At 32.1% G+C, this 25568-nt stretch overlaps 1 protein-coding gene across 16 annotated transcripts in view; it reads right to left on the reverse strand.

The window, feature by feature from the left end:
* The window catches only part of LOC106787065 (plasma membrane calcium-transporting ATPase 3), an 86204-nt gene that overhangs the window by 32817 nt on the left and 27819 nt on the right, over positions 1-25568 (reverse strand). For 11 of the 16 annotated variants that reach the window (XM_014749086.1, XM_014749084.1, XM_014749085.1 and 8 more), the window contains exons 3-14: positions 18986-19263; positions 18700-18894; positions 18357-18589; positions 18130-18265; positions 17311-17445; positions 14979-15014; positions 13614-14005; positions 13006-13490; positions 11878-12923; positions 11436-11650; positions 10366-10517; positions 4323-4455 (exon numbers count right to left, since the gene is read on the reverse strand). In XM_014749086.1, the coding sequence (XP_014604572.1) occupies positions 4323-4455; positions 10366-10517; positions 11436-11650; positions 11878-12923; positions 13006-13490; positions 13614-14005; positions 14979-15014; positions 17311-17445; positions 18130-18265; positions 18357-18589; positions 18700-18894; positions 18986-19142 (3315 nt within the window). In that variant the 5' untranslated portion in view covers positions 19143-19263. Of the gene's footprint in view, positions 1-4322; positions 4456-10365; positions 10518-11435; positions 11651-11877; positions 12924-13005; positions 13491-13613; positions 14006-14978; positions 15015-17310; positions 17446-18129; positions 18266-18356; positions 18590-18699; positions 18895-18985; positions 19264-19854; positions 20190-25568 lie in introns of those variants that run through there. The other 5 variants (XM_014749090.1, XM_014749092.1, XM_014749091.1 and 2 more) reach the window with 3 other exon arrangements.

A 25568-nucleotide genomic window follows, 5' to 3' on the forward strand; every position in this document is an offset into this window, starting at 1 on the left:
TATATATATAGATTTTCTCATCAGGAGAAAATTATTTTGCGAGTTTCTTGAAGGCTCGCATAAAAAGTCGTAGTAAATAATAAAGAAAAAAGAAAATGTGGTATATTGTGTATATATGCATACGTTACTGTTAATGTGTCAAATTTGTTAATCTGTAGAATAACTTTGTTTTTCACGAAATATCCAAAGAGATCGGTTAAAGTATAACATAAAACAGGATTGTATACTTCAAATAGTTATTATATGCGTTTACAAAAAGCAATTAGTTAGAATATGCAATTAAAATTTGATCTCAAGTATAAGAAAAATATTTTCCAATTTTGTTTAAATATTCGTTCATATTGTACTTTTTTAAATCCAGAAACAATAAATATGTGTTATTTAATCCCTTTAAATCAATAAACAAATTCTATCTCGAGATTAAATAACATTCGCTTAAAAAGCCTATCCGGATTTTATACAACAGTGAAGTATAGGTACGGTAATCATTATTTCTAGACACAAGCATACAGTACAAAAAATTAAATTATTAAATTATATTGTAAGACCTATTTATCTTTTTATATATAAATGCATTCGAAATTGTTGATCCAAGACTAGATCAAAAAATTAAACAAATGCTTATAAAAATTTGAAAAAATTTTGAAAAAAATATTTAAACCAATTTAATTTAAATTAATTTTAATACTTTTCAATATTCTGTATATTTTTTAAGAGATTAATTTTAGTTTCTAAAACCAAATTTTCATAAGATTTAAAATATTGCCTTTTAAAATACAATACAAATGGTCACCGTAGGTATAGATAAATATTGAAACAAAATCTAAAAATATTTATCTTATATACTTGGGATCAAATTTCAATTTTATGCTTTAACTATTCGCCTCTCACGAATTAATATAAATATAACCTATTGTAGTTATATCCCCCTAAAACAACTAGTTTAAGTGTATAATAAACTTATTTTCATATGCTTATCTTAAAACGTCTAGTTATTTTATGCAATACCCAGTTATTCTATAAAATAGCAAAATAAAACACTTAAACAGTAACATATATAAATCGCAAGAATCGTGAAAAAGAGAATGGGGAAGAGGAGGGAGGAGAATCTTAATTTAATGAGGGTAATAAAAAGATAGTCAGATCAAAATTTATGTGAAAGAACACTTAGAGATATAGAGAAAGAAAAAATACCAGCAGGACGATTAATGGAGATAGGAGAAGTCGCGATTTAAATTCATTAGATAGATTAGAAATATAAATGAAAAAAAAACGTATATATATATAATATATAGTATATATAAAAACGTATATATAAAATATATATATATATATTACACAAAGAGAAAAAAAGAATCTTTGAAAAACGTTCCTTTTCTTTCTTCTTTCGTACGTATAAAAAGATAACGATGATTAATATTAATCAAAAATGATTCCAATGAAAATGAACGTTTCGCGAAATCTTCTCTTCTCAAAGTTTACCTAAATTTGATTGCTAAGACAAAGAGAGAGAGAGAGAGAGAAAGAGAGAGAGAAAGATAAAAATAGATTATTTATAGAAACATATAGATATAAAGATAAAGATACATTATATAAAAAAAAAATAAGAAATAGAGAATAAGAGAAAGAGAGAGAGAGAGAGAGAGAGAGAGAGAGAGATAAATAGAAATAGAAATATAAAAAATAGTTCTAGCCGAGGACTGCGTGGACCATTGCTAAATTTGTAGCTTTTTAATCGATGAAATTTGTTTTGCGACGTTACCCGAAAAGCAAGCTGCTTTAAATCGCAGGTTATTCGAAGGGGTGGATCTGGGTGAGGGGCTTCACTGGATTTGATAATAACGTTTCAAGGGGTGTATTGTGGAACAATAATAATAAATTATTATTATTAAATAATAATAATAACCCTCCGTCGGCAACGTGGGACTGACAGCGTCGTGCTCGAATAATTATTTTTATTTTAAATCAAAATTTATAAAATAACGTAATCAAAATATTAGACAATATTTTAAAAACCTTAAAGAGTATTAGTAGAATTTTTCCCTGTTTTTTTTTTTGTTTAAATAACAATATCATTGAAAAAATAAAAAACACCCACCCACGGCGGCTTTAGTAAAAAAAAACCACTCTGCCGACGGAGGATTAATAATAATGATGATTATGAAGATGAAAAGTAGTGATAATAATAGTAATAAACATACGTTTTGGGTAGATCATAACAAAGTTTTTAAAAAGTCGAATGTTTGTTTGCTTGTTATATTATTATTATTTTGTTTATTATGTAATTCCGACTCGATGATATACGAATCCCCGAAACGCCAAGACGATCGAGTTCATGTTACGCATATATTTTCTTTTTGTTTTCTTGCAAATATCACCATGTAGTAGAGCAGTAGTAGTAGTAATAGTAGTAGTAGTAAAAATTATAAACTTATATTAAATATATATAAATTTGTACTACCTTTCTCATATCCGTTTTGACATAAACAAAATCTGTTGCACATCAGGAATGTGGGCGACATGGAATACGAAATTAAAATTGTTAACTGGGGAACTGTCGTTTGGCTGGCTCTTTCTTTTTTTAGTTTTTTCGTAAGGGACTAGCAAGCTAGAAAATAAAAAAATAACAGGGGACGGAATTAGGGGAGGGGGTTGGTTGGTTTCTACTAGCTCTACTATTTATGTTTATCATTTTAGCCGGTGTCTTCGGATAGTAAGAACTTTCGTCGTTCACATAGATAAAAAAACGCGATAGTATTAATAATGGGTATGATTGTGATATGTGATTTTTGGAATTACGTCATGTACGTTAACAGTCAACAGTCGTGATTATTTATTAATTCGGTCGTTAAATCCGTCAAAGTCGATACTTTATCTCAGAACGATTAGTCGCCTTCCACTTTGCGTCCTAAAATTGTTGTTTTCCTAATTCTTGTGTTTTTTTAGTATTTATATTTATTTCTTTTTTTTTTATTTTTTTTTTTTTTTTTTTTTTTTTTTTTTTTTTTGGAATCTCGTACACACACTGTGTAAACAAAAATTATTCTTCAACTGATTTCTCACGATCGAAGAATCTTCGTCGCGACGGAACGCTTTTTTTTTANCGTTAACAGTCAACAGTCGTGATTATTTATTAATTCGGTCGTTAAATCCGTCAAAGTCGATACTTTATCTCAGAACGATTAGTCGCCTTCCACTTCACGTCCTAAAATTGTTATATTTCTATTTCTTGTTTTTTTTTAGTATTTATATTTACTTCTTTTTTTTTTTTTTTTTTTTTTTTTTTTTATTGTTTTTATTATTTTCTTTACGGAATCTCGTACACACACTGTGTAAACAAAAATTATTCTTCAACTGATTTCTCACGATCGAAGAATCTTCGTCGCGACGGAACGCTTTTTTTTTATTCTTATTATTATTATTTGTTATATTTATTTATTTTTTTAAATTAGATATACCTTATTATAGGAAGGATTCGATGGGGTATAGTCGAAATCGAGTATGATAATTTGAAAAAGATAGAAAGATAGATAGATAAACAGAGAAGAAAAGAGAGAGAAAGAAAGTAAGTGAAATAAAAAAAAAAGAAATGGGAAAAAAAAGAGAGGGAGCGTGAGAGAGAGAGAAAGAGAGAGAGAGAGAGAGAAAGAGAGAGAGAGAGAAAGAGAAAAATGATGAAAAATCGACTTGTACACTGTCGCTGGGAGAACTAGCCAGTACTTGAATAATTTGTTGATTTTTTTTTTTGGGGTTGCAAATGAGTACATACGTATATTATATGTAAAGGACAAGTATCGTGATGGCGACGATGACGCGCGGATTCCTAAAAAGTTCCTAGAATAAAAAGGGCTGTAACGCGAAGATATATGAAATATTATTATATATCATATAAATCCCGTGTGTTCTCGTTTAGCGAGAGACAACGCGGTACATAAATAAAATCCTTGCATTTATATCTCTGGGCTCTGTTCTTTTTATATATATAATATATTATTTTTTTGTCTTGGTTTTCTTATATTATAAAGTATTTTAATAAATTAAATAGTATATATTCTTGTGGTTATAAGTCGATGATGGGATTCGAAGAAATATTGATCTTGATAGAAAAGTTGATATAGATTGGTAGATTAAATGAGTAAGAGAGGAAGGAAGTAAGAGAGTAAGAGAGTTAGAGAGAGAGAGATAGAGAGAGAGAGAGAGAGAAAGTGAGTTATAGAGAGATAGTTAGAGAGGGAGAGAGAGTGAGAGAGAGAGAGAGAGTGAGAGAGAAAGAGAGAAAGATTGACCGATGATATGAGAATGAGAGAGATAGGGATAATTACCTGTGTCTGTAGCCGTGTTAGACCACGGATCCATAGTATTTGTCCTGCTCGCGGCTTTTTATCCGAGTCTGGGTCGAATTTCTCGTCTCCTAGATTGATAGCACCGATATCATCCGGCTGGCCGCGGCCCCATCTGTTTTTAAAAAACATTAAACCAGTTCTTCATCACTCAAGGTCCCTGTTAAGGGGTGGTTTTTTTTGGAAAAACTTGTTGATTCTTGTTTCTCGCTTTGTTTGTTAGTAGTAGTAGTAGTAGTAGTAGTAGTAGTAGTAGTAGTAGTAGTAGTAGTAGTAGTAGTAGTAGTAGTAGTAGTAGTAGTAGTAGTAGAAGTAGTAGAGTAGTAGTAGTAGTAGTAGTAGTAGCAGTAGTAGGACGGCCGATGATGCATCGTCTTATCGAAGCTAGCAGAGGGGGGGGGGGCAGGGACATAGACGTACACACCACAGAAACAGCTCCTTCGACGCACTGCACCGAAATCCGGGGCTTCTGTTCTGTTTTTCCCCCCTCGCTCCTTTATAGCCTCATAATCCTAATTCTTTTTTCTTTACTAGACGCTAATATAATATGTTCTCTAGTTTTTGTGTGGAAATATTCTATTATATATATATTTGAAAATGTTATCTCTCACGTAAAACGGAACGAACGATATTGTGGTACTGTTCTATGATATTTATTATTTTGATGAAATGTTTCGTATGATTACTGTGTTATAATAATTTGTTATTTTACCGGCAGCGAAAATATGTTTTTTTCGTTCATTGGCTCTATTTGAATTCACATTGTTAGTAGAAAAAGTTAGGCACTTAATATTATATACAGAATGGCAAAAATATATGGTTAGATATTTAAAAGGATCCTAATATTCACCGAAACAAGTCAAAAATGCTTAATTAACATGGATCCTAATATCAACCCTTACAACGTAAATTAACTTTTAGTATTCTTATATGTTCGATGGCAACGTATTAAAATATATATCAATATTTTTTTAGAATTTGCTTAGAAATACATTAGTTCATACATTTGAACGCGTATGTCAATCGTAATGAGTCGTAAATGTAAGAATTGCATTGAAACGAAAGGAAGACGTATCGAATATATATAATTTATATATATTACGTCATTAAGTATGAAACGTTTGATTAATTATCATTTCGAAATCTAAATATTTTATATTTAATGATCTAATATGTTTGCGTCTACGAAGTAATATTTGTTAATAATTAGTAATAGTTTTACTTTGACAATCTTGAATTAAATGTATTTCTAACCAGGCTTGCATGATAATAGTAAAATTTTTGAAATAAATGTTATTTTGTAAAGTTTTAACTTTTAAATTATTTCTTTTTCGTTATAAGTTTACTTTATACACAATAACAATTATGTTAAAAAAAATTAAATTAGATAGTAAAAAACGTGTCTTTTTATAATTAAAAAGATGAGCCAACGAACGAGAAGATGGTTGAAAGGTGCAATACGATTATGTACATATATATGTATTTATATTATTTTGTTTGCGTAATAATGAAAGAATAAGCAAGTGAAATGCGTGTTTTTCTTTTTGAATGATGCGACGATGAACAAGATTACATCGTATTAGTTGTTAACTTTTAAGGAAGAAAGAAATAGACGAGTAAAAAGAGAAAAAAAAAAGGATAGAAAACGAAAGCGAAAGTACAAATAAACGAGAGCGAAAGAATACAAAGAAGTAGTAGTAGTAGTAGTAATAACAGTAGTCGTAGTCATAATAGTAGTAGTAGTAGTAGTATAGTGAATCAATGATTAGGAGCAAAAAATCGCCATATAAATAAGAGAGAAAGAATAAACGCGTAATTATCGTTAAGAAGAAGACTAACAACAAGTAAAATCGATATTTTTTATCTAATTTGTATCTTTTCTATCCGTTTTTTAAAGTTATACTTCTTTACGCGCGTTGAAAGTGAAATTTTAGTTGCGGGCGCACCAGGTAACGAAAGCATAAAGTTAACCATTAAAAAAAGTTAGGTTAGAATATATCTTACATCGGCTTTTAATTTCATTCTTTACAATTGAATGAAAAATAAAACATATTAAAATTATAATCAGAAATTAAAAAATATATGCACATATATATTACGTATAGATATCATTGATCGTGAATGGATGTAATATAATAACATTACTTTACATATATACTACTCTTAAATAGTGATAAAAATTGTATAACAAAATTTAGAGATCATTTAATCTAAATTAATTATAATTTATCAATCTCTCTCGTATTTTATTGTTCTATTCGTATGATTCTTATGCGTGCATATTTTAGCCCTTAACTTTTCAATCGCTCAAAGGAAGTATAACTTCTGACGTACGTACATAAATACACGCGCCATTTTTTTTCATGTAGGATTCATAGATCGCAATCGTAACCACAGTTCGTCTTAATTTCTATAGATAATTATTACACTAATTGTAAAATGTCATCTAATACATCGTTCTCGGCGCGCACGTCGAATTAGGCAAATATTACTTTACGCAAAGATCAGCGTAATTATCATAAAGAAAGAGAAAAAGAGTGAGAGAGAGAGGGAGAGATTAAGAAATTAATCTTACCTGTTAAAACTCGAAAATCGTACGGCCGAGTTACGATAACGAAAGAGGTTAAGATAAAGATAGAGATAGAAGTAGAGAATTAGAAGGAGATAGGGTTAGTTTAAAAACATAATAAAGCGAATGCATTTAATTACAAAACAAAACGAAGAAATAAAGATAATAAAGCGATAGATATTGTTTTGATCGAGGATATACGTGCTCGGAATATGTATATGTATATACAATGTGAGCCAAAGTTCCTAAATGAGCCAACAAGTCAGAAGGTCATTTTTCAAATGATGTACTCTTTTCCTAGACTAGTTAAACACGTAGTCATGTTTTGTATTGATAAGTTAGGCTGATAATTTCATGTGTATGTATATAAAGATTAGTTTCAAAAGTTTAGATAATAAATCGTTCATTTTGAATATCGGCTAAAAATTTAGAGATCATTTTATGTTACTTGCGAATTTACAGGTATGATGATTTTGTCACAGACGCGTCATGATGGCGTATTTTTAGTAGGATAAAGCAAAACAAAAATATCCAGTGATTTGTTTACACATTGTCAAAAAAAGGATAGAAAAAGATAGATTTTTTTTTTGCAATTACGTTAATTGTAAGGTGCATTTTAAGAGGATAAAACAAAGATAGAAACATGTTAAGATAGTGCATAGAAAGAAAGAGATAGAGAAAGAGAGAGGAAGAGCGAGAGCGAGAGCGAGAGCGAGAGAGAGAGAGAGAGAGAGAGAGAGAGAAACGGCGGATAGACAAAGATAAATATTACGAGAAGAAATTATAATTAATTAAAAGAAAAATCAAAGAAATGGAAAGATATACGACGAAAAATGGTATCGTAAAGCGTAAACACAGATAATCAATATTAATTATTATTATTATTATATCCGAGCGATCGTTAGTTTACATAGACCATTAGAAAAAACTGTTAGAGTGATATCGAAGAATGTTCGACTTCGACTTTGATTGTTTCGATTAGTCGAAGATTTTTTTAAATTGAAGATTTGCTTTAATTGCAGTTTCTTCTTTTGCTAAAGCGTATGGTTTTGAAATTACCGTGTCGTTGGCTCGCCAGTCGCTCGATAATACACAAACAAGTACGTAGATTTGATATTTATCAATTTTTCTTTTTTTTTTTTTTCGTTAATTCATGCAAAGGTGAAGATCATAATATGGAGAGAGGAAACATCTATTTGGGGTGTCTTTAAACTCGCGAGTATTTATAATATATATATATATTTTGTGTTAATATCGAGTTATTCATTAGTATCAACTTTGACGTCCAACGTGCTCTGATATACGTACTCACTTAAGATTCGTTCCTGTGATACGTCAAAATTATGTATTATAATGTGTTTTATATAGATTTGGAAATATAAATATGTGTAGACATTAATTTATTTCTCGTCTAAAATTGAATTAACCCTTTGAGTGCTGAATACTACTGGCGGAAGCAATCCACGTGGGCGAAATACTTTTTTTGATCATTTGAAGTATTGATTGAATAAAAGAAAAAAGAAAAGAATCTGAAGCGCGAGGGAAGTAGAAAAAATTAATAAACGCGTGTATGCGTCTATAGTTCGCAAAGATGGCTTTTTAGTTGGACGCATATATGCGTCCTAAATCCACGTAGATAGCTTTCACTGAACGCATATATACGTCCATAGCATTGAGAGGGTTAATAAATATATCAAGTCTAAGGAGTATTTTCAAAGTATAAAATTGAAAAGAATAAATTTTAGTTAGCTATACTTCTACGTGCATAGAGAAATGATCTAAGAGGAATATCGCGTGAGATCGATCTCAACACCGATCCATCAAAGCTTCGCATCGCATCATACACGTGAGAATAAAAAATACATTCGAGGTAAGTATCTCAGAGCACTAAGGAGTTTTTCTAATTTCTCAAGCGTCTCGAGTTCAAGCGACATAATTCAATCTTAGAAATATTATTACGATATTTTTTTCAAATTTAATTTTATATTTTTCTTTCTTATCTTTTTTCATTTAGATTAAGTCAAGTGTTCTAAATTGTTTAATCAAATCAATAGAAATTGGAAGCCCGTGAAAAGTTATTTTAAACGAAATGCTTTTCACTGTAACAGCGATAACAACTTATTCTTCATTTTTGTTTTTAAATTAACTTTTTGCAAATCTTTTCGACAAAAAAATCCAAAACACTTTTCTTAATTTAGAAAAAGAAAGAAAAAAAGGAGACGATTTAATCAAATTGAAAAAATAACTAATATTTCTACGACCGACACTGCAATTTTATCCAAATCCTTATTAGTGAAAACAATGAACGCAGGCTGTATGAAAAATTCGATCGTGAGTTAAAAAAGCAAACACAACATCGTATTGGTTTATCAAATAGTAGGAAAGAATTGGATAGGGGTGGTGATAAGTACACTAACACTGATTGTCTCTAAATTTCAATTAAATTGATTAACAAGGGATGAATTTCAAATCGATCATGCAGAGGCATACTACTAATTGTAAGTATGGAATTCAAATTAAAAAAAAAAGAAAAAGATACTAAATTTGATTTGCTAGCGATTAGTTAATAAAATTCAATTAGAAAATAGATGATTTAATTATTAATAATAATAATAATAATATACGAACACGTATTTTGAAAGTACTTTGAGCACACAAAATGCTGGTTACCGATGGTTATTGCCAATGATGATTACTGTTATTATAAATTCTTTTCTTTTTTTTTGTTAAAAGGTACGTCACCTGTAAAACGATATATTCTTTCTATATGTACACATACTCAAATGTTATCCGCAAGAAAGTTGCATGTTATAAAAATGCGGTAAAGCAAGATCCACTGCCGATCTTATTCTTGTTCTTTTTTTTTTTGCAAACTCCATGCTTTTAATGTACGTATCGAATAAAATCAAAGGAACGATGGTACACATTAGTATATATAAATAATATCCATTCCAGAAAAAAAAATGAATTGGAAATATTTAGTTAGTAGCACATTTAAAAGTTGCTAGGTGATTTTATAAATTAATTACTTTTATTCGACATTATTTAGGCTAATTTTTGTTCAGACTGTAAAATTACAAATCTAAGAAGTTTGTTAACAATTTGAATAAAAATCAACATAATGATTGACGAAAAAAAGTAATTTATTGATAAAATCGCCTAGGAACTTTTGGCCCACCCTGTATTCATCTTACTTAACGCAAAATTAGTTTGTTAATTATCATCATCGTATGATAACACGTATATATATCGATCGATGATTATTATTATACACATATAATTTGATCATAGATCCGATCTCACATATAAATATATCCTGTTGTTCATGTAAAAAAAAAAAAACTATTCAAAGAAAAAAAAAGAGAGGTAATTTATATAATTAGCTAATTCTAAACGATTAAAAAAAAAAATAATATATAAGAAAAATATATAAATATATATTATCTGTTCACTTACGAGAGAATTTTGGGTATCTTCCGTGTAGGAATAGTCGTGACTACTTGGCCCCACAATAGCGTCCCGATTCCGAAGAACAGGCACCACATCCATTGTTCTAACGTAAGAGCTTTTGTGCTAAAGGCCATTTTACCGTATTGTATGATGATCACCTAGAAAAACAAAACAACAAACACGTATCAAATTTTATTAAATACATTAAGATCACTGTAAGGAGCTTACGATGATCCAGAACATTAACCCTTTGAGTATCAAAGAAATTGTTCACTTTGGTCATAACTAAAATGTAGCCGTTCCAAAATCGTAGAGGAACAGGGGAGTACAAAAAACAGGGTGACAAGAAAAGTAAATCAAATATTTTGTTCTCTTCTCTTTTCCTCTTTTTTCTTTCCTTCAAATAATTTCTAACTTACCATTTTACGTTTGAAACAAATGATAAAGAAGGGAGACACACATACAAACCAGCACTATACCATTACACTAATTAACGATAAACTTCAATTAGCTGTATCCTCACAATCGCTCGTATGAACATTTCTGGTGACTTTGATACTCACAGAGTTAAAGGTGAAGTTGGAAATTTAAATTTCAACGTAACAATGTCGCGTAATGTCTTTTCTTTTCACTCTTTACCTCTTTCTCTCTTGAAGAGAAGAAGAAGAAGAAGAAGAAGAAGAAGAAGAAGAAGAAGAAGAAGAAGAAGAAGAAGAAGAAGAAGAAGAAGAAGAGAAGAAGAATGTAGTAGCAATAGCAGTAGTAGTATCAATAAATCGATTCGTTCCCATAACTCTCAAATTACTTAAATATTAATTTGTGATAAGATTTGATGTAACGAATGATCGTTTAAAAATAATTCTATTTATTTAGTCATTATTTCGTAAAGTAAATGACTAATACGATAAATGATCAAATAATAAGCAACCTTTGTATAAACAGAATAATAATTTTCGTTATTCTTGATAATACATATAATACATGTTGCAGTCTCACGAGCGGGCGCACCAAACACCCTCAAAGTTTCGTTGCTTATAAAAAATGTGTATAAAGAGTGGGATATGCGAAGTAATTACCTGCGAAAAACACGTGCCGATCCAAATAGAATAAAATATAGGGTTGGTGAATATTCCCTGGAAGACATTGCGCTGACCGTGAATTTTTCTGGCATTAAATTCGTTGAAAAGAGTCATCATGACGAAGGTATTAAAGATGACGGTGAAATGTTGAGTGGGTCCGCCACCTTTAGCTGCAACTCCTCGACCAGTATCGATATCCAGCATCTTGTCACCTGGAATAAATTTCAATTTGGGAAATTGATAAGCATCAGACAAAGAAAAAGAGAGAAAGAATGTGTTAATAAATGTTGGATTTACAGGATAATTAAGGAAGAAAGATCATCAATAATTGGCCTCATTCATTAATTTGGTACCATTATGATGTAAAGATCATAGTTTGGGATATATTAAGAGAATAAGGATACTATCGTATAAAATAGAAAAGTAATAAAAGACTTACCAACGAAAAGAAGCATAAAAATAACAGTCAACTGATAAACCGCCTGACCAAGTATATTTTTCATCATCGTCCTTGAGATGAGCGGTTTTGTGCGTCCGTAGGGCTTGCGAAGTAAAAGATCCGGCGTAGGCATTTCGGTAGCAAGGGCAAGCGAGGCTAGCGTGTCCATTATCAAATTAACCCACAACATTTGTACCGCTTTTAATGGTGAATCTTGTACGGCACATGCTCCGATAAAGGCGACGATAACAGCTACAACATTAACGGTCAGCTGAAATTGCAAGAACTTTGCTATACTATCGTAGACGTTCCTGCCCCACATAACGGCCTTAACGATGGAAGAAAAATTATCGTCCGTCAAAATGATGTCGGAAGCTTCCTTGGCCACGTCCGTTCCAGCTATACCCATTGCAAATCCAACGTCAGCTTTTTTCAAAGCCGGACCATCGTTCGTACCATCACCGGTCACGGCTACAACCTCGCGACTGCTCGTAGCTTTACTGTCGATAATGCCCTTTACCAAAGTATACTTATCGGTTGGCGATGATCTAGCCAAAACCCTTAATTTCGGCCACACTTTGTCCAACAGATGTTGTTGTACCTCACCGTTACTGTCCCTGATTCTTCGATTAAACTCCTTCCCTTCGAGAATAAGAAAGTCCTCATTCGGTTTAAATATGCCGCACTTCAAGGCGATCGACCTAGCCGTATTAATATTGTCACCGGTTACCATTCGCACCGTTATACCAGCCTTTTGGCACTTTTTAATGGCGTCTGGTACCTCGGGACGTACCGGATCCTCGATACCAACTATACCGAGACATGTTAAATTGTTCACGATGTTTTCCTCGTCGTCCCAATTTGGCTCGTTGTCCGAGTGTACTTGGTTGATCTCCGCCTTTCCCGGTACAAAGTCGCGATATGCGATCGATATTGTACGTAGACCGTCGCACGCCATTGGTTCTATCACGTTCTTCACTAGACGTTCTTGCATCTCTCTCGTAAATTTTTCCAGATGACCGTCGCGACCGTAGATAAAGGCACATCTGTCAAGAAATCGTTAACAATCGTTAATAAGCTGCATGACGTATTTGCATTATCTAATGGAAAAACCAAAAATCAACGTACTTCTTCATGATGATCTCGGAAGCGCCCTTGGTGAAAAGCCTGTAACCACCACCTTCTCTTGGGATAACGGTGGACATGCTCTTCCTAACGCTATTGAAAGTATAGACCCGCGTGAAAGTTTCCTCAGGGTGGTCATCTCTAATCGTTTGATATTTTTCGCCCAGGGCCACTACGAATCCAAGTAAGGCACATTCGGTTTTGTTACCGACTTGCATCGGCAATTCTGAAGGGTCTTGCGAGGGCATGATTCTGGACGTGTATGCCGAATTAATGGAGATGGCTTGAATTAATAAATTTCCAACGTGGCTGGGGATTTCGGAAAAACTTGGAACCGTTTTGCTCATTTTCTCGCACAAGTAGGACTGTACCACTGTCATTCGGTTGGTCGTTAGGGTTCCGGTTTTATCCGAACAAATGGCGGTAGCGTTACCCATCGTTTCACAAGCATCCAAATGCCGCACCAAATTGTTGTCCTTCATCATTTTCTACAATCAAATGTATGCACAAACGATTGTTAATAACGTTCCGAGTAAACTTTAATATACAGCAATACCACAAAATTGGTCTAATTAATGATATAATCAAAAATGTAAGATGATGAATTTAACCTTGACGGAATAAGCGAGAGATAAGGTGACAGCTAGAGGAAGGCCTTCGGGTACGGCTACGACGAGGACAGTCACACCGATAATCAAATGCCGTACCAGATCACCGGCATAAGTGTTCCTCCATGGCTTTCCATCGATTACGAAAGTCGACACACAAAATTGTATAACAAGAATGATCACGGTGAGTACTGCTATGGTCGAGCCGGCATAACCGATTTGTATGGCGAGCTTTGTTAATTTAGCTTGCAGTACGCTCTTCTCCTTCTTACTACTCTCTCCACCACTTGCTTGTCCACCTCCATGATGATTTTCTCCACCCTCGTGTTTACCACCACCTCCGCCACCACTCCCAACAGCATGGCTGTTTCCGGTGATTTCTGCCGCTTCGTCTCCTTCGTTTCAAATACATTTCATTAGATCAAACTATTTTTTTCTTCAATTCTTTAATATCATTTCATTCCAACTATCGAACTTCAATTCTTACGCTCTTAATATAATATTTATTCTTCATACCCAAAATCATACAAACAATTAAACCAGCAATAAAATATACCTAAAGTATTCTCCAAATGAAAAAGAATTATCCTTCAACTTTGAGAGCGTAAAATTTGATAACTTTCGATAAATTCATTCTAATTAATTAAATTATTTAATACTATTGTATCAAGCTAGTATCAATAATTGAAAAGAAAAAAGAAAAACTGGAAAAGCTGGGATTCTAATAAGGATAAGGTAAATGAAAATAGTATCTTGAAAAAGGCTAAAGCATGACATGACACGATACATTAGAAAAATACATGAACAAATAATGAAGATAGGGATCATCGTCATCATCATCATCATCATCATCATCATCATCATCATCATCCTTAAAATGCAATAAAGAAAGCAAAAGGCGAATTCTGGAGTTACTAATAATCCCAAATGCATAAACCACTGGCAACAAAACACTCAGAGAATATGAAAACAGTTAAGCAAGGGTAATAACAAATTAAATCGATTTTTGTTTCTTTTTTTATTTTCGTTTTTACCTTACTTTTGATAATGATCTTTTTTAATTACAAAAAAAAAAAAGATTCTAATAATAAAATAATGTATATATGATTTAAACAAGAAGTAAAAGATAAGAAGGCCGTAGAGTGCAGAAATGAAGAAGGTAGAGTGTGTGAAATTACTAGAAAAAAAAATGAATTTAAGGATAAAATAAACTTAAATATACTATATCAAATATTGATAAATCGAAATAATATTTAAAGATGCCAATCGATATCTTAACATCGACTACATCGGCATAATTGGAAATGACTAATAATAAATATATATATATATGTACATATATATGTATATTATATAGTGTGTAATCACCTGGTAATGACTTCTTCTTCCGCTGCTTTTTAGCCTCTAGATAAAAAAAATACATGCAAAACAAAATTGATTAGCAATCTATCTAAAAGTATCGTATATGCCAATGACAATTTGTGCCACATTTTATATTGCATTTTCGATTTTGCTTTTCTTTTATTTTCTTGGTTTAAAAAATACTTTAAAAATTTCCAAAATCAATACAACAACGTAGAAGATATATTCGTACCTTCTTTATAAATAAAATTAATTATTTTTTGTAATATTTTGTTTTTTATATATAAATAAATGACAAATCTTCTAAGTTGCATCAGCGTTGCGTCAATGTATCAATCGTATAATAAAATATTACCGTATAAAGAGTTATTGATTTTTGTTTGTTTCTTTGTCTTTTTTGTTAATTTTCTTGTCTACTGAAAAATTTGATAAAATAATAAAATAAGATGAAATATTATATAATAATATACATTAAAAGTAATTCGGCGACAGGACAAGAGAACAAGATACAAATATAAGAACATTGTATATGATCTAGAATTGTGCTAACATGAATCGAAATAACATATGATCACACAAGATATGCGATACATTAATGGAAAATATAATAGTTCTTGTGCATACAAACAGACATTTATTTATGTAACCATGTAAAAAAGGTCAAAGTTACATAGAGGAACGAGATAAGGGTATATTATTTAATCAAATACTCTAATCGAATGAAAAAAACAAAACAAAATGTCCTTATCGAATTATGCATGTATGTATATGTAAATTTATCGTAGGATTTATCGTAATATTATTTCAGTTTAATATCATATAGAAATAGAAAAATATTTATATTTGACTATTTTTTCGTTTCAATGCAATATTTAATAAAATGGAACTTGGATTGTATGAAAATATTTATCAATGTCTCATATAAAAATTCTCAAACGAATATTTACCCGCATATAATTGAACGTATTATTTATTACTTTAACTAATTGTTAATTAGTAAATTAAACAAAATTAGTATATAGAATTAATTTAATTCTTTAACACATTGCGGACCAGAAACTTTATTACTAACTTTATCCAATGGCCAGATATTTTTTTGCATCAAATATTTTTAAATTAGTTAGTATTTGTTAATAGTTAAAAATCAATGTCACTTAAAATATTTATTTACAGCAAAAATTTAAAAAATGAATGATTTTGGTGGCGCGACTGCAAAATTTCCTTCAAAATTTTCCAAGCTCGGTTGAAAGTCTTTTGTTGACCAATTAAAGCTATCAAAATTTACCGTTTCCAATTACAGCTACAAAATTTACTCTATCAGAAAAACTATTTATTAAATGATCATTTATCTCTGACTCAGAGTCACTGAAAATTAACAGTTTCCTATTTTTGGCCCGTATAGAAATCTCACTGTCTCCACTTTCATCGCCATCAGAATTGAAATCGTTATTACTGTCATTTGAAAAATCGTTCATTTTTTTTAAAACCCTTTAAACGCCATAACTACCAATTAGTAACTGCATAATATCATTACAACGGTCGCAAATGATAACATATGAAAAACGAGGTATCTCGTCGTTCGTCCGCAATATGTTAAGTGGCAAAAAGTAATCGTACATCTATTAATCGCGTAAACATCTTTCAAATTTCTATGAATTAACTTTAAGAAAAGAAAACGAATAAAGGGAAAGCGCATAGATAAGTTAAACATGCTAGAAAATATTTTATCTAGATCAAATCTGATTTGTATTTAGTATTTTTGTTCTTCTTGTTAAAGGAATACCTTGTACTTGCTACTTATATATATATATAAGGAGTTGAAGGTATTGCAAGTACATGCTAAAGAAAAAACACGGGGTACAAATTGATAGTCGTGTAATTCATAATAAAAAAAAATTATCACACCAATTCAACTGAAAACCATGCCTACACTGTACTTCCTCTACACTTATTTTGTATATTTGGAAATGTCATGCCTTGAAATAATAATCCCACTACTTCTTCCTGATAAATTTAGAATCTTTTATATGTTTTCTTTTTTTCTTTCTTTCTTTTTTTCCAAATGTATTTTCCATCTTCAGACGAAACATATTGAAATGATTTATGTATCATCTTTTATATAAGAAGTAGCGAGTTACAAATTCACTGAATTATCCGACCAGTACAACCTCATAAAAATATGTTACCTCATATAATAGAAATATACAGCATATAACTATGAATTTATTAAATAATTTTTTAAGAGGTCACACTATCCTGATAACGAAGTGACTCTGAATAATGACGTGGCACAATTTGAAGTTGTAAGTAATTAAATATATATGTATCAATGACATACCTTTTTTCATCTTCTTTATCTCTTGTTCTTGCTGGTCAACAGCAGCACCTAACAAGGTGAAGATTATACCAGCCTGAGAATTAACACCTACCGCCGTCACTAACATTTTTCCAGATCCCTCCATCACGTGAGTGCCTTTTTCAAAAACAAAGTAATAACATGATTTTTGTTACGTAAATTATATAGAATGATAAAAAAATAGATTCGATATTTGGAAGATTTGTAGTATTCACCGAGACGACTAAAAAAATTTCTAATTAACGTGGGTCCTAAATTTAAACTTTTTGCTATAAATTTATTTTTATTATTTATGAACGTTCGATATCGTAAGCGAATATTTGGATAACATATTGAATGTGCATAAAGGAATTCATTTAGAAATATATTAGTTCAAGGTTGTCAAGATAAGTTCATTATAAAAATAAATAAAAATGATTACTAATATCAACAAAGATTATATCATAGACGCAAACGTAATATATATAAATGACAGATATTTGATATGTTTTCCTTCCACTCAAATGCAATTCTGACATTCATGGATCATAGATTGATATGCACTTTTAAATATTCCTCAAACTAGTGTATTTTTAAGCAAACTCCTCTGTGTAAATACAATATGTTGCCAAAAGACTCGCTAATATGATATCAAATGCTTATAAATAATAAAAGTTAATATACAGCAAAAGGGTTGATTTTAGGACTTATGTTAATTAGACATTTTATACTTATCTCAGTGACTACTATAATCCTTCAAATATCGAACCCTTTTTTTTATCACCCTATATATTTATTTGCATGTCTTTTAAAATGAATTACCTGAAAGAACCATAGGATCGAACGCTTCTCCTTTCTTTACATGATCAGATTCTCCAGTTAAACTGGATTCATCCACTTTAAGATCATTACTTTGTATAAGGATACCATCTGCAGGTAGCAGGTCTCCATATTTTATCTGTTAATTGTATAAATTAATTTCATTTATATTTCATGGAATGGAAAGTAGAGAACATTGGTGAAAAATGTTGATGAAAAACGATACACACCTGACATATGTCACCTACAACAATATCAGATACCGAAATCTGTTTAACTTCTCCTTGTCGAATAACAGAGAATTTGTGTTCTCCTTCGATTCGATTTTGTAAACCCCTAAACTGTCTTTCTTTGGAATAGTCATTGAATGCCGTCACTATCACCACCACAATAACAGAAATCAATATAGCAAGTCCTTCAATCCAACCATATTTTCCTTCGTCTTCTTCAAACGACGACCCCGCTGAAACAGTAATTAAAAAATAAATAAAGTGATTGAATAATAGAGTCCATACTTTCCAATAGTATTTCATCTGAAGAGATTCAAATAGAATATATTTGCTTTATACTCACTGCTTTCTTCATCCACTGGTTGATAAAAACTAAGACCTAACGAAACCAAAGCTGCTATTTCCAAGATGATTAATGTAACATCTTGTAAAGCTTCCCATACTAATGTTAAAAACGTCTTAGGTGGCTTTGGAGGAATCATGTTGGAGCCAAATGTATCTCTCCTATGTTGAATGTCTGCTGTCGACCCACTGAGACCTGTAACGATAAGAAAACAATTTGTTTGGATACAGCGTAAGAAGCTTTAAGAAATTCATCTGAGGTGTAGCGTTAAGAAAAGAAAACCTACCTTCGCTGGGTGAAGTATATAACTTTTTACATATCTCTTGTACACCACCATAACTATTGACCTTATTGATACCTTCACGACCTCTGTGCTCCATGAGCTCCCGGAGTTGCTTAAGAGTAATTCCATATTGGGCTGGTCGGCCATCTATTGTCGCCATTTTGCCTTAGTTACCGTAGTTGGCCTAAGCCAACTCTAATATTCTTCTCTTAAGCTACCAGCTCTTATTGATCCCTAACGTCCCTGCTCCACTGTCCTCCAAATAATCGGAGGACAAACAGCTGAAACAGAACGATACACAAATCATTTATTACATTTCATAGCATAAAACCTAAGGATAGGAAAGTAAGGGTTTCTACTAAATAATAAGAATTTGAATAAATACTATTCTGTTTCATCAATCCACAAAAACTTTTAGAGCATACAATACATTGTATATATAGCGAAAGAAATATAACATATTTAACAACATATAAATAAATAATTCATAACGAGGAGAAATAAAACAAAAGAAATTGTAAAGGAGTCTTGGGGAAGATGACTATTACTGAACTAAGTTATCAAACTATTTCGAAAGTTTGTTAATGTCTAAAAGCACTTTGTCTAAGCTGACATATTCCTCGCTCGATGTTCATCTGTCATCAGCAAAGCCGACAGCACGAAGAGGTTATGTATTCCATCAGCAAACGTTTCAACTTCACATTTCCGTAACAATAGAATGAAAAGTGGATCATTGTCGCAGGATACTCTAATATAACGAAATCATTAGTACACGATAAAATATATGTTTCTCAAAGACTAAATGTAAAAATGTTAATGCAAACGATAGAAAGAAAAAAATAAGAAAGAGAGAGAGTAAGAGAGAAATTTACCGAGCGACGATACTTTCCAATTGGATGCCGAAGCAAAGCCACGAATGCCGCATACGAGGTTTTAACGTTTATCAATTTCTCGTGTTTCGAAACCTCATCTTTTTCCTGTCAATAACCCACACAAAAAACTCATCGATAAGCAACGTTCCCGGTCCGGTCACCGAAGAAAGGTGTGTTAAGTAGAGTAAGCCATTAACAAAGTGGCCATCGATTCGTATTGCCCTCTGCCGGAGCGCGTGGATACTTTATGCGGTTGTAACTCCCAGCAAATTATCTTTCGTCCTCGTCAATTAAATAGGACACTATTTATTTATCGTTATCATAAAATAACACATTTTTTAAACAAATAAATCAATGAAGTATTAACAATCCGCGTAAATCGACAATTATCGTTTAAGAATAATTGTCTATTGAAACATTTAAGTGATTAAAAAACGAGCACTCATCCTTTAGTTTGATAATCGAATTCGATTAATTGAAATTATTCAAACAATTTGAGGTTAAACAATCGATTGTTCGAGATGAAAACTGTTTAAAAAACGACGCCATGACTATTTTCACTTCCGTCAGAGGTTCAATTTTCCACGAAGATAATATCATTGTTCCTCGATATTCGAATTGTTCAACCGTGACAAAATGTTTCTTTTTATCTTTTTTTTTGTCGACATAGAAGATTGCTTTCATCCGCGAGAGACGACCTACTTCGTCGTATACGCATGACTCGTAACGAAAAGGGAAAAAAGTACACAACTTTTGTCAAGAAAATTACTAATTACTGCATCCGACTCAAACGTAAACGTAAAAGAAGGAAGACAAAATTCGTAAAAAAGGAAGTAACGATTAATAAATAGCTTATTTCCTTTTTCTCTCGAACGTGATATATCGTTTGAATGAACAATATCGCGGTTCAAAGTTGCGGAATAACGTATATCGTATTATACTAGATGATGATCACAATCTTCCACTATTAGAGTTGACATCAAAAAAATCTTGATTTCTAAGTAAATATTGCGATGCTTTAATACTATTGGAGACGATTAAAAAAGAGTTGCTCTTCTTGTTTTACAACAAATATTGATAAAAAGAAAATTTCTTCTTTTCGTATGATTATTTTTATAAAAGCTAATATATGACGATACTAACAATAAACGTTGGAAGAAACATATGTATAGTATCTAAAAGAATATTTAATGTTCCGTTTTTCTCGTTCAATCTCTCTCTTTCTGTTAGTCAGTCAGTCAGTCAGTTAGTTAGTTCTATTTTCGATATATCGGATGGGATTGGTAGTGCAAAATCCTCCCACGAAGACAGAGGAATATAATGGGGTGAGGTAGAAATGAATCAATGACTCATTTAACGTGAAGGAGACAGAGAGAACACGTATATCTCGTAGAGGAGCGTTGATTCACACTACAAATAAAATTTTCAAGGTGCTGGGAGAATGATCAAACGAAACCTACGCAGGACAAACATATACACATGAATATATATATATATATATAAGGACATACATTTCGTTTCGTGTGCCATCTCTCTATTGAAACATTCATGCATATACGTATATATATGCTATGCGCGAACACACGTTTCGTTTGAACTGTATAAAATGTTCTACCTTTTTTCTCTATTGAAATGTTTACGTATGATATATATGGTTTCTACCGTATAAAATCTTCAATCTCTCTCTCTCTCTCTCTCTCTCTCTCTCTCTCTGTCTCTCTCTCTCTCTCTCTCTCTCTCTCTCTCTTTCTCTCTTTTTCTCTCTCCCTCCTTCTACCTTAAGCTTAGCCCAATCCAGTATGGGTGGTATACTAAAGTCTAACTTTCGTATGAGATCGCTAAAAGCTCCCAATATTGGTCAGATTGCGCACGCATCCTAAAGCTTTAGCAAAAGCATCATCAGCAGAAGCGGAAGCAAGAGAGTTACTTTGTGTGTCCGTTAAAGTTACACCACGAGCACTACCACCGTTGTTTTATTAATACCTTCTACCAAGCAACTACCCTACCGTTTATATGTGTTTTTCAGCTACCTTCTACACCGCTTAACTGTATCTCACCGTCTCTCTCTCTCTCTCTCTCTCTCTCTCTCTCTCTCACGTCAATCATCGTTGCAATTAAGTCGGCCACGAGCGTTATAGGCCGACGTTGTACAAATAATTTCGTGGTTCCTAAATAAAATAAGCGNTCTCTCTCTCTCTCTCTCTCTCTCTCTCTTTCTCTCACGTCAATCATCGTTGCAATTAAGTCGGCCACGAGCGTTATAGGCCGACGTTGTACAAATAATTTCGTGGTTCCTAAATAAAATAAGCGCGCACGATAGTATAATACCAGTGTTAAATGATACGTTTACGTAGTATAGAGTCTGTTGCGTTATTATTATTATTATATTTATTCCATTTTGCGAACGTCAGAAATGTTCTATAACGTCATCGTTGGTAGACAACGATAATAAGGAAGCGAGTACGCGCTTAAGAGCAAAACTAAATTAGAAATAAAACGATAACACATCTATGAAATGGAGAAATAAATATATAGATGAAAATAATGGAATTATCGAAAGAAAGATAGAGATACGGAGGAGGTTCTTTTCCAAGAAATAGGTTGATAGGAAATAAGTACGTTCCCAATTAGAATGGAAACTTTTCATTCGCGGTATTATGATTCCGAAAATAAATGTTTGCATCTCCTCCTATCGATTAAATCAATTTTGTGTTTAAAATTTTTCTTAATAATTCTTTGAATAAATCTATTAAAAAATGATCTAATTGCAAATGCTTTTTCTTGTTCTTCTTCTTAAAAGGAACATCATTCTGGAATAATATCGAGATATATCACTTCTACGCGAATCTATTAACACGGGCTTAATTTATTGATGAAAAGCCATACCACGTCAAAGGGTAAAAGAATTTTCCCTTTTCTTCGTGTTCTCATTCTCGGTTATCAAATTCCGATTGATATCTTTATTTGCACCACATTCCATGTACTTCAACACTGGCGGATTAAGCGGTAAGCGGACTAAGCGGCCGCGTAGGGCCCCGTAGGGAATCCAAGGTCTTAAAATTTCTTTTAAATTAGAGTTCGAGGATAATTAAATTTTTTTTTTTTTAATCAATTTAGTTAATATGCTATGGCATGAAATTTTTCATTACTTTTCTTTTTTGTTAATAACTTAATGAGACTTTTTTTGAAACTTTTTTTTTCTAACTTGAGTATGAAGGCTTCGAAATTTTTATTGCTCAGGGGCCCCCACTTGACTTCATTCGCCGCTGTAATTCAATAGCATTTTTTCTCTTCCAAGCTCATCAAATACGAAACTATTTCTTCTTTCCTATCGTGTACCAAAGTTCTTCTCGAAACGTGACTTTTATTCTCTAATAAATCTAGGAAAAATAGAAAAATTAAAAGAATGGAAGGGTGGGGTGGAAGGGAGAGGGGAATTGCTTCGTTTATCCTTTGTCCGCCACTTTCCACCATCTTTCTCTCTCTCACTCTCTGTCCGTCATATACTCGATAGAGAAAGAAAATAGAAAATAGAATGTGAAAAGCGAAAAAAAGAGAATAAAGAAAAGTGAAAAAAGAAAATAAACGAAAAGAATTAAGTTCATTCGATTCAAAAAGTTCGTTAGAAATTGCAAAAGGAGATTCTTTGTTCGTTCATGGCGAGAAAGCGTGAAAATGAAGCGAATTGCGATCGTTTCAAATGTTTTCTCGTAACAGGCGCAGTCGAGATGGAAAGAAAAATCTTTATATTTTTAAAATGAATTAACACGAATGAATGAGCGATAAAAGTAAATGTAATTATTTTTCGAGTTAATCAAACGACGATTCTTGAGAAAAATTCACATTTCTTTTTTCGTTTAATTAACATAATCGGTCTTATGTAAAAAAAAATAATCATTTCGAACATATTTTCGATATGAATGGCGGCAACGATTTGACCCTTTATAAGTATTATTTTCACGTGTATATAGCTCCTGTTAAATGGCACGCATGCGCATACGCGTACGATGTCTTTCGTAAAAATTCCTAGAATTATCGAAGCTATATAGCTACAATATTATATTATATATATACATAAATAGCTTGCTAACAAGTATGTTTCCAATATGTCGGCTAAACGCGCGTAATTCAGACGATCTTCCTTGCGAAAATAAGCTTACATCAGTCCTCTCTCTCTCTCTCTCTCTCTCTCTCTCTCTCTCTCTCTCTCTCTCTCTATATATATATATATTTCTTTCGGAGGTTAATATCGGAACGATAATAATCTAACGGTATCGAACCGGACGAGCATGCGCCTAGGATATACTTCAGGAAAAGAAAAATGTCGAGAGAGAAAGAGAGACTCGTCTGGATTTTTCGATTGGCCGACTGCCACCAAATATTCTTTTTCTCTCTCTCTCTCTCTCTCTCTCTCTCTTTCTCTCTTTCTTTTCCTCCCGAAACAACGAGAGCAGATACGAATCCGTCGTAAAGAGAAACGGAAGACCGCTTGCGAGTAGAAAATTCCAATGAAATGAGAAAACGAGACATGGTCTGGCCTTTTATTTTTTCTCTCTTATGATTGAGCCTTCAAAGAATTGAAGCACAATTTTTCTAGTTAAATCTTTGGAGTGTTGCACTTAGTCCAGGCTGGACCACACATTTCTAATTTCATTGAGATACTTGTCCGTCCTGACATTATTCTTTTTCTACTTCTTATTAATTATTATAATATCACTAGCCAACAAATTTCCGTTTTTTTCTGTATTTGATTTGAAATATAATTATCCTCCCTAATATTCTGGTCCAGAATTTGGTGGAATAGAACGCTTTTCTTTATCACATTATATTTCTGAAATATACAATATTAACACACACGCGCATGAAATATTAAGTCAAAAGTATGAAACGTCCGATCATTTCCTATGACCTTTAGTTCGAAATCAGACAATTCATGCATAATTATCTAATAAAATTCAGGGACACGTTAATGATTTTAAATGCATCAAAACAGTTACATTTAAAAGTAATAAATATGTAGATTTATCTAATCTTAAGTTGTAGAATTCAATGGAAAAATCAGTTTGTCCTCATGAGATTACAGTATTTAAATACACAGCGTAGTTAAACAAAATACTATTGGCAAACATTAACATGATTGAATACAAAGGAGAAATGCAGACATTTTGAATAGCGCAATGCAAATTTTCGATTTTGTGAAAATTCTAGATTGGCATTATTCCGTTAATAAAAAATCTAAAAATCAAATTATTCACTAATCTGACGTGCTAGCACATTTTAAAATGAAGATTCAGATTGTATATATTTAATTAAGAATACATATAAAAGATAAAATATCAGATAAGGATGGTAAAAGAAAAAAATATTTATCCGTTTGAGTATACCCATCTCGTTTCCGATTGCTTATCGTATTTGGCGCGCGCGTGCGTCATACTCTTGGACTGTTCTATTCGCACGTGAATCTAATGTAGCGAAGATATCAAGCTCTCCTGCGCACGCACGCGTGCACACATGCACACACACACAACCGTTCTCCGTTAACATTACTATTTTGCTACTTTTATAGCGTTGCTCAGTTCTACGGTGATTAGTGTGCAGATAGCAATTGCCAGTAACGTGTCTATCCTTCTCGCACTTGTGTTCGTTCCCTCCTCTCTTTTTCTTTTTCTCATACAACTTTAATCGATACAAGTTACTGACGTAATCGAAGCATG

This window comes from Polistes canadensis, unplaced genomic scaffold, assembly GCF_001313835.1.
Source record: "Polistes canadensis isolate GaletaPanama2010 unplaced genomic scaffold, ASM131383v1 scaffold_91, whole genome shotgun sequence".
Lineage (NCBI taxonomy): Eukaryota > Metazoa > Arthropoda > Insecta > Hymenoptera > Vespidae > Polistes > Polistes canadensis.